General features: G+C 38.3%; 2 protein-coding genes across 12 annotated transcripts in view; one reads left to right on the forward strand and one right to left on the reverse strand.

The window, feature by feature from the left end:
• The window catches only part of ago4 (argonaute RISC component 4), a 31,800-nt gene extending 20,162 nt beyond the window's left edge, over positions 1–11,638 (reverse strand). For 5 of the 9 annotated variants that reach the window (XM_079878894.1, XM_079878893.1, XM_079878892.1 and 2 more), the window contains exons 1-8: positions 11,514–11,638; positions 5,077–5,248; positions 4,355–4,475; positions 3,308–3,489; positions 1,656–1,792; positions 1,213–1,347; positions 904–975; positions 10–97 (exon numbers count right to left, since the gene is read on the reverse strand). In XM_079878894.1, coding sequence (XP_079735020.1) covers positions 10–97; positions 904–975; positions 1,213–1,347; positions 1,656–1,792; positions 3,308–3,489; positions 4,355–4,475; positions 5,077–5,248; positions 11,514–11,532 — 926 coding nt within the window. In that variant the 5' untranslated portion in view covers positions 11,533–11,638. The remainder of the gene's footprint in view (positions 1–9; positions 98–903; positions 976–1,212; positions 1,348–1,655; positions 1,793–3,307; positions 3,490–4,354; positions 4,476–5,076; positions 5,249–11,513) is intronic. The other 4 variants (XM_079878899.1, XM_079878898.1, XM_079878897.1 and 1 more) reach the window with 1 other exon arrangement.
• clspn (claspin) overlaps positions 11,531–19,472 on the forward strand; it is a gene marked incomplete at its 5' end in the record, with an annotated part of 28,848 nt that continues 20,906 nt past the window's right edge. Inside the window, 8 exons of one of the 3 annotated variants that reach the window (XM_079878888.1) lie at positions 11,531–11,740; positions 12,947–13,058; positions 15,761–16,107; positions 16,940–17,092; positions 17,186–17,242; positions 17,869–17,941; positions 18,358–18,460; positions 18,930–19,390. In XM_079878888.1, coding sequence (XP_079735014.1) covers positions 11,531–11,740; positions 12,947–13,058; positions 15,761–16,107; positions 16,940–17,092; positions 17,186–17,242; positions 17,869–17,941; positions 18,358–18,460; positions 18,930–19,390 — 1,516 coding nt within the window. Of the gene's footprint in view, positions 12,481–12,946; positions 13,059–15,760; positions 16,108–16,939; positions 17,093–17,185; positions 17,243–17,868; positions 17,942–18,357; positions 18,461–18,929; positions 19,391–19,472 lie in introns of all 3 variants that reach the window. The other 2 variants (XM_079878889.1, XM_079878890.1) reach the window with 2 other exon arrangements.

Genomic DNA, 19,472 nt, shown 5'->3' on the forward strand with positions numbered 1-19,472 from the left:
GACACTAACGTCTGATGGCTGGCTGGGCGGCGCGTGACGTTACACACACGGTACTTCCTCTTCATCTGCCCGCAGTGTGTGACCTCCACTTTCAGTCCTAAACACACAATGATATTAACTCAGCAATCAATACACAACCAGAATTTAAGCAGTCTTGGCCCTTGATGTAGTGCAACTTTAAAAAAAATAAAAAAATAAAAAAAATAATACTTTTAATCAGCAAGGATGCATTAAATTGATCAAAAGCAACAGCACAGACATTTATAATGTTACAAAATATTCCATTTCTATTCAAAGAAGCCTGAAAAAAAAAAAGTAAGTTTTCACAAAAAAAATATGAAGCAGCACAAGCGTTTTGAACATCAGCTTTGCATAGGAATAAACACATTTTACAATATATTAGAACTGCACAATTCTGGATTAAATTGAGAATTATGATTTTTGTTTGTGTTTGTTTGTTTAAAATAGAGATCTCGATTTTGAACAGACAACTAAACAAAATAACGTGTGCTTTACTAAAGGTTCAAAATGTTATAATTTCTGCAGTCTATTTTCAAAATATCTAATTAAAATACTAATAAAAATCAGATTGAGTGAATGATTCAATGACTCACTCAAAGACTTCACTTGTTTCATAACTGGATGAATCAGTGTTTTTATACGAATCTCTTGAATGAATGATTCAATGACAAACAGTCACTTGTCGCCACCTACTGGTGTAACGATGAAATTGAATTTGAAGCGTCAAGTTACTTTCAAAAGGTGATTTACTCTATTTTGATCGCTACTGTAAACATCAGTGTTTATATCCCGACTATAAACTTAATTATTAATGATTGCAAGACAGAAATAATGATACTGTGTGGTTAAAAAAAAAAGACTGTTTGTGAAGCTGTTTCATACCTATATATGACACCTGCTCTCTCTGGGTCAGCGGCAGCGCCAACTCAGATCCCAATGTTCGCTGTGATCGTACTTGTCAAAAGTTTAATAGACAATTGGTAATTGTGCAGCTCTACAATATATTACAATTGAAAGTACTTTAATAAATAAATTGTATTTTCATATTACTGTTTTACTGTATTTTTGATCAAATAAAATGCAGCCTTGATGAGCAAGAAGAGCCTCTTCAAAGACATTTTTATAAAAAAATCATACAATCCCCAAACTTTTGAACAATAAATGACATAATGACCCTGCTCCAGTCCTCACCTCGAATCTCCTTGGTGAACTTGACACGTTGTGAATCTGTGAGGGGTTTGGTTTGCTCGTTGATGTTCTGGATGTCCAGAACCTCACACATGAACTCGATGACAGGCTGGGCTCGGTAGAAGGCTGTAGCTGACACTGGAGTGTGTGGAAAAACAAAAAATAAATAAATGCGCAATATACACATAGTTCAATTACATACAATTCACATTTATTTGTAAAGCGCTTTTCACAATACACAGTTTCAAAGCAGCTTTACAGAAGAAGTCCACATCACAGCTTACAGTGGTTATGCACTTCAGAAATGTACACATGCAAAATCATAGTTAGCTATAAATGTATTAAATTTAAACAATGTAATAATTGAAGGCAGAAAAAAATGAGCTCATTGAAGTTGTTAACAAATGATTAGTAACACATAGAAAGCTTCAGAAGACAAAACACACCATCTATGTTGAGCATCATGTTCCACATCGCTGGACGGACCGACTGGTGGAAGCCGAACCACACCTCCCGCCCTCCTCCCAGCGGGTGATAGTATCCCTCTGGTGGAGAGAAGAAGGAGCGACCCACGGGAGTGTACCTGCAGCACACGGAGCCAACGCGGTCGTGTCAACCACAAGACTGTAGGGTGTGTTCACACTTCAAGAAAATTACACATTTAGTCCTGGTTCGCTTAGCAATCACACTGTCAGGTTTAAAGGATTAGTTCACTTCAGAATTAAAATTATGATCTCTGTAAACTCATGAACGTGCGTCTATATATCTGTATCTCGGATCAATGTTATAAATTTGTGGATATTTAATGACATAAAAAGGAAGAGTTGTCATTAAAAGTGTCTTATTGGTGTGATTAACCATAAAACAAACAAAACAAGACCTACGATTTAATAAGATAACATATTACACTTAATAGTCGATTTGTTAATTGCATTAAATGGATTACACTTTCAATAAAAGGTGTTTTTATGCATGTTTGCGCTGAGTTTTACACTGTTCTGACCAGCGCTTCGAAACAACAAATCATTTGGGAAAGCAAAGTTTCCTCCAATCACTCCATCTTGTGACATCATCACGTCCTGGTTTTGGTTTGTCTAAGTAGGGGTGTGACGGTTAGTATATAACCGTGAGACCGACGGTTATAGTTGAACACCGTCATTAGAACTATAACCGCCAAAACCGTGTTATTAAAATATTTTTTACAAACATTTTTTATCATAGAGAATGTTTAAATACTAATTAAAAACAATTGTTAACAGATATAGCAGACAATATAATAACCATGACATTGAGGCGCCAACGCACCGCGTTCACTTGTATTTTATTGTTAAAAGCCTTTCTTTAAAACGAATTTCGTTTTGTACAAATTGTATCTTAATTTTAATAAATGTTTCATCAACCAATTGCATGCATTTAATAAATAGCAGATATAGCAGACAATATAATAACTGGCGCTGGTGCGCCGCGTTCACTTGCATTGCATTGTGAACTAGAGCGCATCTCATCGTAAATGAATGAAGCTCAGCGTAGGCCTATGCCTCATACACTAGCATTAAATATCTGTGCTGTATCCTTTCTAGAACAGACAAGGGCTTTCTTGCGGCTCGCATCGGCAGAGCATTCCATCGTCCATAGACCGCAAAACAATCACACGGGCGGGTGCGGCTTTGAAATTTGGTAAAAAACAAAAACGGTGCAGATGATGAGTGCGGTTGCGGATGAAATAAAACCCCATCCGCGTATCTTTATCGATAACATTGATTATTATTATTTTTTTACTTTAGGCGATCAAGTGTCTGCTCCTTTATTCAAACTAAGTTGTCCTATACAGACAAACGTCGCAACAGACCCCCCCGACGGTTATGTTACGAACCGTCACATTTGACTCACGTCATAACCGTCATCGCCAATTCTGAAACCGGCACACCCCTAGTCTTTGCTCAATGTTGCATTCATATTTCAGTCGAACCGCACCAGAGTGTGTTTGGAAGAGAATGCGCTTGTGTGGGTTTGGGCTTATTCAGATGAACCGCACTAACAGAGCAGTCGCACCAGAGTTGGTTTTAACCCAAACCCGTCATGTGTGAGACGGTCTTACCGCATGGAGGGCAGGTGACGAGTGATGACATCCAGAGCCTGAACCGAATCCTCCGGGACCTCGTTGAGATGCCCAGACAGAGCTTCCAGGAGCATCTGCAGACTCACCACCGACACCCACTGCAGAGACACCTTAAAGGTCTGGTCCTTGCCCTCGCCCGGCAGCGTCACCTCCAGGTCCACCTGCAACAGTGGAGGTCACATCCACTCTACGTCAATAGAAGATACAGTATTTCATATAGGGTCATATATGACAATAATATAATGATAAACTGAGGGAAAATGTGCTGACGAATAGAACTGAAGCTTCACTATTTCATTAATTCGTGCATTGCAAACTGTTGTGAGTCTGTGAAAAGTAAAACAAAAAAAATTATTATAAAAAATTAAGATAAAAATGTGACTATTTCCATTTTTGTTGTAAATACCGGACAGAAATCAGGAAATTAACTTTTGTTTATTCTATTTGTGTTTCTCATATGTGTCTTACAATAATCTAATGGTGTGTTTTGGGTTTAAAATCATAGCCTATGTCTAAGTTAAATTATTTTAAAATATTAAATACATTTTCCCCAGATATAGTATTTTATACTTTTTAATTTATTTTATTTTTAATAATACACTGTATAACATATGTGACCCTGGACCACAAAACCAGTCACAAGGGTCAATTTTTTTTTAAATTGAGATTTATATATAATCTGATTAAATAAGATTTCCATTGGCCGAGATACAACTATTGAAAATCTGGAATCTGAGGGTGCAAAAAAAACTAAATACTGATCAAATCTCCTTTAAAGTTGTGCATTTATGTTGGCGATTGTGCTGCATTCACTCACAAAACTAAATGTTTTATATATTGACGTTAAGAAATTGACTAAATATCCTCATGGAACATGATCTTTACTTAATATCCTAATGATTTTTGGCATAAAAGAAAAATGGATAATTGTGACCCATATAATGTATTGTTATCGCCACAGATAAACCCGTGCGACTCGTGACTAATTTTGTGATCCTGGGTCACATGTGTTCCTGCTTTCATTACCCGGTCCCTCCCGATGGGTAGCGGATGCGCCGTGTACATGTTCCTCTTGCCGTCGTAACCAGGCTGCCGGTCCCCGAAGATCTGCATCTTGAAATGTCTCACCATCGTGTCCACCACCTCTCTATGAATAAAGCATAACACAAACTTTAATACATGCAATTACTTAAACTCATTGCTAATTACAGCTGCATTACTGTTTTCAATTTCCACAAATACATACCCTAAATAAATACAGTATTATTCTAAAGTTTTGGGTCAGTAAGATGTTTTATATACATACAATTATTATATATATAAAAAATATATATCAGGATTTTTTGGTAAGCATGACAGTTCCCAATGTTGACAATAATAATAATAATAATAAATGTTGATCATCAAACCCTCATATTAGAGTGATTTCTGAAGGATCATGTGACACTGAAGACTGGAGTAATGATGCTGAACATTCAGCTTTGATCACAGGAATAAATTACACTTTACTATATATTCACATAGAGAACAGATACGTCACAGTTTCCACAATTGTTTTCAACAGTGATAAGATAATAGTTGAGCACCAAATCTTTTGTTTAATATATACATGTACCTCAACAAATTACTTGTCTGGCCTTAAATGTATAATACAGAATTACTTTTCATATTTCTTTGTCCTCATATTATACTGCTATTATTATATTATATTATATATATATATATATATGCAGATTAGTTAGCCTCACCTGTTGACCCTGCGGGGTCGCTTCTCAGGCTTGATGTCAATGTCATAATGGTAGACGTCGATCTTGGGGATCTGCACCTGGAAGTGATTGGCCAGGAGGCGAATCGGTTTCCCCACCGTTCCCAAGCCGGGCCGGCGCGGCGGCTGGAAGAGGGAGGGAGGAGCAGGAGGGCCTGAGGACACACACACACACACACACACACACAGATGAAGCCTAAAGGCGAATCGCAGTTGAACCGCACGGACTATACCATTTATACATTGTTTTTAATAATGTTTGAACTTTATCTGTTAGGCTAGTAGTTTAAGATGTGGTGTCGAAGTCAAGTGAGCTTTAAGTAATAAATGAAAAGCAAAGTTACACCCCCCCCCCCCCCATACATATATATATATATATTAGGGGTGGAAGGGATCGCAGTTGGTCCGCACGCATGTGATTCGCGGATTAACTGCTAAATTTAACCATCACACAGTGAAAGTTTATAATTTGGACGCGTTTTGTCTTGCCAATTTACACATTCAAACAATTTTAAAAGTGGAAGAGGTGAAAATCAGAACTGGAGCATTATCTGTGCGCACAGCGATATACAAAATATATATATTATTTTTATTTTTTCTCTCTGATCTGAAAAAGGATCCTCTCCGTGGCTCAAAAACCATAAATGATCCGAACCGTGAATTTTGTGATGCGTTCCACTAGTACCGACGTGCCCTTTTCCATGTCCGGCTTTCAGATTGATCGACAGACAATGACACCGAAACAAGCAACTTAACAAGACAACATGACAGCCACCTTGACCTTTGACCCCCAGTGGGGTAAAAAACACAGATAAAATAAGGAACAATAACAGCCAATCATGTGTCCCGCCTCCACACAAGCCATCAGACAAAAGAGTGTGTGTGTGTGTGTGTGTGTGTGTGTGTGTGTGTCCTGCGCAGACAGACGGCAGCAGGGTCACATGGGGGGGGGGGGGGGGGGGGGGTGATGATGCGATGATTTTCTTCTACCGGTAATTTTAACAACCTCTGTTGTGCAGGAATTATTTAATATTCATTAAATTACATTATAAAAGATTATAAATGAAAAGAATAAATGCATGCTTTTATTTTATTACCACCGCTTTTAATAATACATTTGTATACAAACATGAATCCGGAAAAAATACAACACAGAATTTCTGAAAACATTTCAAAGGGACCTATTATTGTAAAAACAATAATAATAATAATAATAATAATAATAATAATAATAATTCATTATTACATTTTTAAAGTTTCATGACTTCAATTGATTAGTCAAGCTTTATTTTGATTATTAAAGTTGAATTAAACTGATGAAATGGAATCCAGATTCTCTGAGCCGTTTTCCCCCCTTCATTTATTCATTCATTTAGACAATCTATTCTCTCAATGATTGGATGTTGCTTTTGAGTTAAAATCTGTGGAAAAAAGCCAAAATATAAACGGAATTTAGGAAAACGTATTTTATTGGGTCCTAAAAATTATTTGTTAAACTATTAGTTGTTAAATTGTAAGAATATATTAGACATGCTTTTTGATTACTAACATTTATCCATTAAATGAAAACACAGAAAAATGAAAACGGAAAACACAGAAAAACCGAATAAACCCCCCCGATTTAACAGCGCTCTCCCTATTGGACACTGAGAAGCAGGAGCGCCTCAAACGATGCAACATCACTTCCTTATTTCAAACTGTGCAGTGTATTTTGGGGGATGATGGTTTATTGGGGCCCATCATGTGATACGATGCACCCGTTGGTCACACCGCTGTGTTTGCAGGCGTCGAAGCCCCACACACACACACACACACGACATGCTCCAGTTAGCAAGACAAGCGGCGGGAAGAACAATTGGGAACAATCCACACACTGCCCCCCCCCATGCCAACCCAGCCCTGAACCCAGCCGGGGGGGGGGGGGGGGGGGGGGGGCACTCGGGGGGGCAAAGACATCTATTTTTCGATTCATCACTTTTTTTATGTGGTCGATTCAAGATCGATTCTCAAAGGCCACGAATCGTTTTTTATCCATATTCATTTATCAATCACCCAACGCCAGTATTAGCGTTCCTCCACTGCTCACAGGCCTGCAGTCTCCGTGTTACAGCGAATACTGACAGATTTATGTGTTTTATCTTAAACATAAAATAACCTGATCGTGTTTGATCAAGGCGTGCGACTCGTCCAATTTACAGCATCAATTTCTCGTCTCGCATCAAAACCCTGTCGACTCGTCGTATGCATCTGAAGTATAGAGTTGGGTTCTGCTTTAATGTACCTAAACTATAAAGAGTTCAATATACAGGTTTGTGGCACTTCATTTCTTTTTATTAATTAACCACTTGTAAACTTATGTTCACTGTTCTTTTAATAAATATAGGATTTGTATTACATCCATATTCATTGAGGGGAATCGAATGGGAACGTCTGAATGGAGACGGGGAACCAGGAGCACTCTATATATAGGCTATCAGCTGTTACACTTCTCACACACACACACACACACACCCACGCTAGAAGTGGGAAGCTAGGGCTCAATGTGCTCTCCTAATGCTTTCAATTGCATTATGGGTAAAATAACCCCTGAACATAAAGGCACTGGATTGCATATTCGATCCAGAACATCAAATGACAGATTTGGGGTCTAGAGATCATTAGGGCCGTCAAACGATTAATCGCATCCAAAATAAAAGTTTGTTTTTACATAATATATGTGTGTGTACGGTGTATAATTATTTTCTATATATAAATACACACACATGCATGTATATATTTAAGAAATATTTGCATGTATATACTGTGTATATATATATTTATATTATATATAAATATTTTATATATAAATAACACATTTTTCTTAAAGATATATGCATGTGTGTGTATTTATATATAGAAAATAATTATACACCGTACACACACATATTATGTAAAAACAAACTTTTATTTTGGATGTGATTAATCGCGATTAATCGTTTGACAGCCCTAATGATCATTTGAAGAGTAAGAGTATTTACTGAATACTGTGAAGTATACACTATTATATTACAGTACGTACTTTACTTTAAAACATCAAAAAACAGCTATATACACACACACACACAGTTGCATCATTTTCCTGTTTTCTCTGTAAAGCTGCTTTGAATCTATATTGTAAATAAAGATGACTTGACTCTAATAGTGAGTACATGAGTTCCACGACGGCCCCAGAGAGTCGTGACCCACTGCAGTCACTTCACCCGTTACGCTGCATGTGTAGTTATAAATAATCCATTTTGTGTAAAATGCCATAACATTGGGTGGATCCAAGCAAACATTTCAGCAAAAAAAAAAGAGAAGTAAAAAAGTGTAAGCTGCACTTCATCACAGCAGAAGTGAAAATCTAGCTTTGAGTTGCATGCATTTTGCACATACACCGAGTTATGTGTATTTCACGCAGGGATGCACCGATAACTCTTTACACTTGAAAGCCGATAACCGATATATTGCTGATAAATCTAATTCCATATTTGTACATAATTTGAGCGCCTGAGCCTTTACAAAAACAGAAGTCTCACCATTAAAGCCACATCTTTCTCATTATAATTATATGTAGTCTTTATGTCAGACATGTTGCACTTTACTGTATTTTCCTTTTTTTATGATTCCAATCATATTTCAAGCAATTAAAACCCAATCATGTTGAACAGTGCGCATCTGAAGCGTCTCAGCTGAAGGAAATAATACATTATCAGCTTTAATATATCGGCCAAATGTTATTATCGGGCTGATCACAGTAACATTAAAAACGATCATGTATCGGCCGATACCGATATGGTGGCCAGTGTATCATGCATCCCTAATCCCAGAGAATCTGTGCGAAGGAATATGAAAAGTAAGATCATGCAACTCTATCTGGCAAATGCAAACACACAAAAACCAAGAGGGTGTAAAATGAAGAGCCAAATTTTTACTAAAAAAGGTAGTAACCCTTACCCTACCCTTGGCTCCAAAAGTGTGAAAAAAACATTTGTGGAGCCACTTTTTTGTTGAGCTCCCAATTTGAGCAACATATTGCTTTGGATCTGATTTTCCCACATTTTTACTCCAATGCATTAGAAATTTCAATTTGAAAGGTTAATTTTGGTCATAAAAAGTGCACTAAATGCATAAAGTCCAAATAGTATCCCAGCATGCATTGTGTCTCTAATGAGGGGCAACAGGCTTTTGCTGTGAGCTCAGCGAGCTAAATGGCATGATAGGCTTAAACTGAGGGGCATCTTGAGCCAGTGATGATGATGATGATGGTGGGGATGAAGACACAGGCAGATCACCTGGATTATATAGCGGATGCTCCGCATGACAGGATCCATGTTTCCGGCACACGGACTCGCGCCAGCGCCACGATCGATCAACGCATCAGATCTAGTCCAACACAAGAGCTGCGGATCCTTCATACGTTTCCTCTTCATTTTCAGAAGTTACACAGGACTTATGAAAAGCATAATGCGCAAGAAGGCAAGAAAGTTTCAACTAGGGATGCACCGATATGAAAATTTGGCCGATAATGACAATTCTTCATGTTTGAAAGCCGATAACCGATATATTGGCCGATAAATCCATATCCAAATTTTTATATAATTTTTGAGAGCCTGATTACAAAAACAAAAGTCTCACATCCCAAACACACAATTATGATTATATCATTATAATTTTATGTAGCCGATATGACAGACATGTTGCACTTTACTCTATCTTCCTTTTTTTGAAGTGATTCCAATCATATTTCAAGCAATTAAAACCCATCATGTTGAATCTGAAGCGTCTCAGCTGACGGAAATAATACATTATTTATCGGCTTTAATATATGGGCCAAAGGTTCTTATTGGGCTGATAATGATAACATTTAAATGAATGTTATCCGATACCGATATGGTGGCCGATATATATCGTGCATGCCTAGTTTCAACCCATGTTATTCCTTCAGTGCATTAGACTTGATTTAAACTTCCTTTAGGAACTGAATGGATGGTGAAAGTGGGAATTACAGAGTTTGCTAAAACAATGCAATGTTTGGCAGTTGTTTAACATTACTAAATAGTTATGCAATTTACTACATTTAGATTAAAGATTGCAATTTTTCAGGGAAGTATTTGAAAATTAGGCCAGTGGATCAATTATGGTCATGTTGATTTCTGTAGTAACAGGGAAAAAACCCAAACAAAGCTGATGTTTGGCAGGAGCCACAACACACACGCGCACAGAGCTTTATTGTGGCCCAGAATTACGCAACAACGATAAACAGACATTGTCATTCTTGCACTTTGATGGCAGATCTTTGGCCTGACCTCACAGCTGGAGAACGAAAGCTGCATTTACAGAGAAAACATTCCCAAAACACACAACAATTGCTTTTTCTTTTTAATAGACACCCTATTCATTGCCTTACGAAGTGTGCTCTCTAACAAAGCACTGAGAGTAATGTGCATGGCTTGCACATTGTCTTGTACACAAACATGAATATAGACATTACTGATTGGATAAACTGAAGTTATATGAGCCAGAAGATCTGCAAGGTTAATGAAAAGCGAGACGTCAAAAGCACATGCATTCACTTTGTAAGCAAACAACATGAAAACAAATGCATGTGGTAGCAATAGAAAATCAGCTTGTGCTCTAAAACACAGCAATTTGAAGACTAGCTTTTAATAAAATGATGATACCGTACCGACATCCGATAATTATCATGCATGGCATGCCTGAGATCATAACTAAGCCTATTTGTCAGAGGTCAGCGAGTTCATTCTTGCAGTGACAACGGCTGCTCGTTTGCTGTGCATGGCTCTGATAGTCCTGTCAATCGTTTTCCTCTGGCACGGTCAACATTTAGGCATAAACAAACGCACATGGGGATCAAACAAAGCGCCAGCAATTAAAAAAACAACAGACCCCGCGCGCGCGCTTTAACTTAACAGCACGCGCACGTCCTATTCGCGTTTCGAGCTCGCGCAAAACACCCATAACGATATTTGACAAACAAACAGTCGAAATAAAACCCAGAATGCGTGTCGTTTTCAACACAAAGGTCGTGTTGTTTATTATGCAGGCTTGCTCACGGCAGACGCGGAAGGAAAATGCGTGTGGTTAAATCCCCACCACACAATGCCGTCCTGTCTTCCGCACTGGACTCGAGCCATTTAACGCTCATTCAGTAATAAACACACACTTGTTGGCTTCTCAAATACTCGCTCTGAAGGGTGGAGTGCGATTATTAACAGTTAAGCGTCGTTAGGATGGTTTTGACAAACAGGCGCGGCGTGATAAGTGGATTGTTTTCGTTTTTTTTCCGTTGAGGCCTAAACAGCGCGGAGCCTCGGGCCCTGGTGCGGCAGAGCAACGGCCCGCGCTACGCTGTCACACGGCGTAATTTCCCGCACTTACCGGGTCCGGGCGCTTCCATGGCCGAGGGATCTCTCTCCGTCTCTGTCCCGGCCTGGCGGCTCCGTACCGACACTGATATTGGGGGCGGTATCGCGAAGCTGAAAGTGGCTAATTTAAGAAATGGAAGGATGCGTAGATGTGTAGCGCTGTGCTTGCGTTGTCTTCTGAGTGATTTAAAGCAGATCCATGGGATTTGTAAGTGCGCATGCGCGAGGACGCGAAATTCGGTTGGTGGACGCGCATATTGACACTCAAAGGGAAAATGATAAAGGTTTGGGCGGCGAGGCGCACGAATGCTCATCAAGTCGCGTGTTGTATTACTTAATTTGATTTTAGGAACTCCACATGGTTGAGTGGACCATCTAAATCCAGGGAAAATCTGCTACGCGCCCTTTAATTTCTATTGTAAGTGACATTCGGCACGTGTCTTGATTGATCGATCGCAAATTAAAGCATTTTCTTTATTTGTTATCCTTATTTGTTCTTTATTTATTTGCTGAAAAAGCCTGCGTCCGATGTGTTTTATAATGGAAATATCCTTCCTGTCCCACTATTATTTGCTGGAACTCTGTTGTTGTCCATTTACAGTCTAGCGTTGACCAATCCTAAGCGTTATTGGTGTTTCACTGCTGACAGTCCTGTCCAATCAGCACAGCCCATGAGCGCCCAACAACCGTTCGTCCAATAGCGAGGCTCGAAAAGAATGACGTAGTCAGTTAAAGAAAAGCGCTCGAGCTCAGCGCGCGAAGGCTGAAGTTCTATTGCTATCGGGCGGGAGTTGGATGTATACGTTTTGGCATTGTAAAAATAACATTTACATTTTAACTTTATGACGTTTTGAATATAAAGATTGCGTTTACTACGTTTATACGTCGGTGGAGTGACTTCCTCGTGCGATTGATGTAGTTTTGCACCGAATAAAGCTCAAGACTCGACCTGAAAGATGAGCTCTCTTCTCTGTGAGCGGGTAACGTATCAGAGCGCAATAACAGCAAATTACCTCAAAAATACATGTAAATGACTACATTCGGTAAACAAGTAGAAGCTAAGAAATAATTCTCCCGACAGGTGATAGAAGTTTTGAATGAATTCATCAGGTTATTTGTGTTTAGCTAGCCAGCTTAGCTATTCATCCTGTTCTTTCTAACTTAAGGCCTGAGGGAAATTGTGCTAACTTTGTTTGCTTTTTATGCTCGTTGTTTCCAGATTTTGAGTTCCTTTTTATTATGTTCTATATAGTGTTTACAGCAGATAAAAAGAGCAATAAATACAGTGTAGGTATCTTAGCTAGTTATGTAACGTTAGTCACCATTGCGATGTTTACATTCTGTTGTGTTTTCAAAAGCGCGCGATTCATCAAATTGAACGTTATTGGTTTTATTTGCACTGGTAGTTTGTCAAAATGGTATAAAGGTGAATGTTATCTGTTGTAGGCTGTAGATCTGTCCGAAAGACGAACAGCTGAGAGTGATTCCGACAGTGGCATGGGTTCCCCGATGGAGCAGCCGGTGATTGACAGCAACACGATCACAGAGAGCCAACAAGGTAAGAGAGTTAAAGGGATACTGTCACACAAAAATGAAAATGAGTCCATGGCTAATTAGATTTACTCACCCTCAAGTCATCTTAGGTGTATTTGACATTCTTCTTTCAGACGAATACAATAGGAGTTATATTAAAAAATGTATTACGATGGCATTATAATGGTATGCGTTTATAATGGCAGTGAATGGCTGTTTCTGTTTTGAAGTCCATTAAAGTGCATCTATCCATCATTAAAGTGCATCTATCCACCATCATTAAAGTGCATCTATCCATCATTAAAGTGAAGCCATGTGAATCTGAAGTGAAGCCATGTGTTTGTGTAAGAAAAATATCCATATTTAAAACTTTACAAGCTGTAATCTCTAACTTCCGCTAACTGTCGTACGCACGTTCACAAGAGACTGATGTTCCTGCGTATGATGTCGACGTCCAGTGGAACGTGGAAGCGCAGAGGATAGCGCATATTCTCACCGGAGCGTCCTACATCATATTATGATGGATAGATGCACTTTTATGATGGACAGATGCACTTTTATGATGGATAGATGCACTTTTATGATGGACAGATGCACTTTTATGATGGATAGATGCACTTTTATCATGGATAGATGCACTTTTATGATGGATAGATGCACTTTTATCATGGATAGATGCACTTTTATCATGGATAGATGCACTTTTATCATGGATAGATCCACTTTTATCATGGATAGATGCACTTTTATCATGGATAGATGCACTTTTATCATGGATAGATGCACTTTTATGATGGACAGATGCACTTTTATCATGGATAGATGCACTTTTATCATGGATAGATGCACTTTTATCATGGATAGATGCACTTTTATGATGGACAGATGCACTTTTATCATGGATAGATGCACTTTTATGATGGACAGATGCACTTTTATCATGGACAGATGCACTTTTATCATGGATAGATGCACTTTTATGATGGATAGATGCAGTTTTATCATGGATAGATGCACTTTTATCATGGATAGATGCACTTTTATGATGGATAGATGCAGTTTTATCATGGATAGATGCACTTTTATCATGGATAGATGCACTTTTATGATGGACAGATGCACTTTTATCATGGATAGATGCACTTTTATGATGGACAGATGCACTTTTATCATGGACAGATGCACTTTTATCATGGATAGATGCACTTTTATGATGGATAGATGCAGTTTTATCATGGATAGATGCACTTTTATCATGGATAGATGCACTTTTATGATGGACAGATGCACTTTTATGATGGATAGATGCACTTTTATCATGGATAGATGCACTTTTATCATGGATAGATGCACTTTTATCATGGATAGATGCACTTTTATCATGGATAGATGCACTTTTATGATGGACAGATGCACTTTTATGATGGACAGATGCACTTTTATCATGGATAGATGCACTTTTATCATGGATAGATGCACTTTTATGATGGACAGATGCACTTTTATCATGGATAGATGCACTTTTATGATGGACAGATGCACTTTTATCATGGACAGATGCACTTTTATCATGGATAGATGCACTTTTATGATGGATAGATGCACTTTTATGATGGATAGATGCACTTTTATGGACATCAAAACAGAAACGGCCATTCACTGCCATTATAAAGCTTGGAAGAGCCAGGACATTTTTTAATATAACTCTGATTGTATTCGTCTGAAAGAAGAATGTCATATACACCTAGGATGCCTTCAGGGTGAGTAAATCATGGAGTAATTTTCATCTTTGGGTGAACTATCCTTTTTTAAAGTCACCATGAAATCAAAATTGACGATTCTTATTTTTATGGAACAGTGCTGTATTTATTATAAATGTCCATGCACATCACTAGTTTTATGTATTTATTTATGTGCCCTTGTAATTTTTAATTAAAATCCCAAACCTTTTGCAATGACATCTTATCTCTGATGATGTGTTTACTGGCGCGAGGGCGGGGCTACCTGTCACTCGCGTGTGATCGACCAATAGCAAACCACAAACATCCGATCTAGTGCTTGACAAGTGGATTTGAGTCGAAGAGAATTTTATTTGCCCGACCGGAAAAGTAGCCCGGTTAAAACTTCAGTGACTAAACATAACTAGGGAAGCATCGAGACACAAGAATGATTCTGTTTTTAATAGTTACAGTGGAAACGGTGATTGATAATGAATAGTGTATTTCTGGTATCAAGGTTGTGCTGTTGAAACTCGCGTTGCCTGTCTCGTTGTGAGAGACTTTCGTGGAGAAATCAAAACAAATGAGCGTAACAACACACATAAAGACTCTCACAGAAGAAACATTCTGAGGTAAAATATCAAAATGTTGAGTTTTCTTACGTATAACATGATATAACCGAGGGAGATGTTTTCCCAGATATGATCACGATTGCAAATGCATATTTTGACTTTTGACTTTATAGTTACTTCCATTTTTAGACACAATATTGACTGTTCTTGTTCTATTTCGACCAATGAAAATGGTTCCAAACAAAGATCCCAGCAGAACTATTGCGCGTTCTCAAAGCAAATGCAGATTTAAGTATGTAAAAGCTGATGAAAAATTGCTTCAGAATAAATTGTTTACACCACCAATAATCCAGCGAGTTACAGCGTTGTACGGGAAACACACCCCTGATTAGAGACACATGAATCTATTGTTTATAATAAAGATGCATTATGTCCAGATTCAGATGAAGAGATCGCCGTCAGTCGTAAGGGGCGCTCTCGAAAGGCCCTGCAGGACAGCGACAGCGACGGGGATCTGGAAGAGGCGGGCATGGAGAACGCTCTGGTTCTGTCCGAGTCCAGCGACGAGCAGACGAAGACCGGCGAGGCCGAGAGCGTCAAAGACAAGCGAGGGAAACGAGTGTCCCGGATCTCGATGATGGAGAGTGATGAGAGCGAGCCTGAGAAAGCAGACGTTCAAAGCAAACCAAAAGAAGCAAAGAAGAAGAGGGAGAAGTCAGAAAGACGCAAAGAAAAAGAGAAACGCAACGCTGCTCTTGTTAAACGACTGAAGGAGAAAACAGAGGTGTGTGTTCAGATCGTGTAACAACTGTGAGCGTTTCACAACCCTGGAGGAACGAAGTATACTAGACTAATTCAGTGTACTTCAAGTGTGCTAATGATTAGCTAACTTGAAGTGTGCTGTTTTGAAACAACTAATTTTGTACTAGTATATTATAGTTGTGTTTTAAATTGTAGTAAAGCATAACTTTAAGTGTATTTAGTGTACTTTTGTGTGCTAAATTGGAACAACTTCAAGTATATGCCTGTGAAGGGCCTAATTACATGCTTGATTAGTGATATTAAAGTGTACTTTATTTGTGTTACAAGTACATTATAAATTCATTACGAGTGTCTTCGAAACACACAAGCGATATATCATAAGTGTATTATATTTTAGTAAAAAGTAAATGCTCAGTAATAACTTTGGCTTATTCCAAATACTACAAATTGCACATTTTGTCTTCAATAACAAATGCACATTAATAAACAAATATTACTTAGCTATACTTTGTTCAATATACTATTGTATACTGTAATGTATTTTGAAAAGTATATTTTCAATGCATTGTTACAATGATCATTTGCAGCACACAGTTAAAAATATACCTAAACTATATTTTTAAAGTTAAAATAAATACACTTTTCACTTCAAGTATATTCGTAGAAAATATACTAAAGTACAATTATTTTAAAGTGTGTTAAGGTGTATTGTGAAAATAGGGATGCTAATATACTATTAATAAAAGTAATTAAAAAAAATGTTAGTATATTTGCAATGTATTATTGAAAAAGGGAATATATTTATAATATATATATTTTTTAATTCAATTCCGTTTGTTTTTCCCTATTTTAAGGAGGCCCTTCCAATCAAAGCACTGAATGACAGCGGCTGTTTGCTGGGAGACTCTGATCTGTTCGATGCCCAGTTAGAGGAAGACTCTGAGGAGGAGGAGGAAGAGTCTCTTGATGCCATCCGATCTGCTGTGAGAAAGAAGGCCAAGCACAGAGTAAGCGCAGAATTCAGGTTTCCGTGTTGAAAACGTCTACGCAAATCTGAATGCGCTACTAATGGCTACTTTTGTATTATTACTTGTCTATAGGCTCGTGTGTCTGAGTTCAGTGGCGACGAGGAGCAAGAGAACAAGCCACAGCGAAAGGTGGGAGTGCTAAAGGTCATACGGTGTTGATGATTGTGTTCACTGTAGGGCCGTAACGAGACCCTCATGTCACGATTCGATACATATCACGAGCTGAACTCACGAGACGATATTATTGCGATACTTAGGTTAACAAAAAATGTACTGTTGATTTAAAATGCTAAATTAGTTTTACATTGTGTGTGTAAATGAACAGGCTTGGACTTGGTGCTGAAACCCAAAGCACAGGACAATAAAGACACCAGAATAAACACATTCATGATTCTGAAGCTGAAAATACTGAATTATTGTAGATGAATATGCTTGATCTCAGTCACTGACTAGATATATTTAAAATAATGTAGGCCACTTTTACTGGAAACATCATACATTTGGCATTATCAGGACACAGAGATATTCCCCCATTGCATTATATTCAACATTTATATATATCAGTTTAATGTAGAACTGACACTAAAACTCTGAAAACTTTTCTCACACAGTAATTTTTTATTTTGGGTGAACTATCCACAATACATATTGTTTCATTTTTGTGTTGCGATATATTGTGACATGATATATTGTTACAACCCTAGTTAATTGTGCATCACTGACTTGTGTTTTTACTGACCAAACTGTGTTTTCAGGAGAGGAAAGCGGCGAGAGCCAGCAAGGAGGCAATCAAGCAGCTTCACAGCGAGAGCCAGAGACTGGTCCGAGGTCAGTCTAAAAGACTCAATCACATGCAAAGACTGGACACGGTTTACACAGAAATATGAAGCATAATGTTTTCAACACTGATAATAATCAGAACTGTTTCTTGAGCATCAAATCATCATATTAGAGTGATTTCTGAAGGATCATGTGACACTGAAGACTGGAGTAATGATGCTGAACATTCAGCTTTGATCACAGGAATAAATTACACTTTACTGTATAGAAAACAGCTTTTTTTTTTTTTTTTTTATAATATTTCACAATTTTTACAGTATTTTTGATCAAATAAATGCAGCATTGGTGGGCAGAAGAGACAAAATTACTCCATACTTATAAATGGAGGTGTAGACAGGGCAAATATCATCCCATAATAATAATAAAGTTAATTCATTATATTTCTTTCTCTTGTGTATTTGCAGAGTCCATGCTGAATCTGCCATATCACATGCCAGAACCCAAAAGTATCGACCAGTTCTTCAAGAGAAGAGCTCGCCCCGAGGGTCCTGCCATGGCTTTGCTCAAGTATGAGATTAAAGTCTTATCAGTTCTGTCACTAATGAACTCATTTATCTCATTCAGACACTTTTGTCGCCTTTGGTTCACTTTTGGCTTGCTTAGTTTTCACTTAATATTCAACAATATTATTGCTCTCCTGCATTGACACCATTATATAAGAACTGATCTGAGCTGGACGATGACATCACTGTTTACTCCAGAGCGGATATATATAAATATAAATATATATAAATGAACTAAATTAATAACTTAAAAAAAAAAAAAAAAAAAAAAAAAAAACATGAACTGAACTTAAGCTGGACTATGACGCTGTTTTTCTAGATCTGCTGTACAGCCGAAACACACTTTGTTGCATTATTTTCCTGTTATCTCTGTAAAGCTACTTTGAAATATGAATGCTGTATAAATAAAGGTGACATGACTAGACTTAACTGTAGAAATAACCAATATAATCTCTTTCTCACCCATCCTCAAGGTCTGCCAAGTACCAGGCTTGTATTTTAGAGACTAATGCACATCTACCTCCAGATCAAGCCACGAAACCTCAGCAGGAAGTAAACCCTCCAACAGAGTCCTCTCTGGATAACCGTTCGTCCACAACATCTCTGTCTCTGGAAGACACGGACGCCAGTCCTACTAATGATGGCAAACCACAGACCTCCAACGAAGCACAGGTAGAACATGAAACAAGCACTGATGGACTCAAACCTGTGGGTCAAGAGACGGACGCTCGCGTTGAGCAAGGAGCCGAGGGAGATGAACATTCAGACGAGGACCGAGAGAAGCAGCCGGCTCAGACGTCATCTCATGTTCTCAAACCCCGAAGGGATAAACTAGCCAGACTGCGCGAGCTCGGCCTCGACCCGCCTCCGGTGGCGAAGCTGTGTGCCGACGATGGGGCGTTTGTGCAGCTGGAGCCGCCTCAGGAGAACCCAGGTGAGGTTTTGGACATGATGATTGTGTTTACAGGGTTCGTACACGGTGCTTGAATTTGACTTTCTGAAATGTAAGTCCTGGA

This window comes from Squalius cephalus (genome assembly GCF_949319135.1).
Source record: "Squalius cephalus genome assembly, chromosome: 8".
Lineage (NCBI taxonomy): Eukaryota > Metazoa > Chordata > Actinopteri > Cypriniformes > Leuciscidae > Squalius > Squalius cephalus.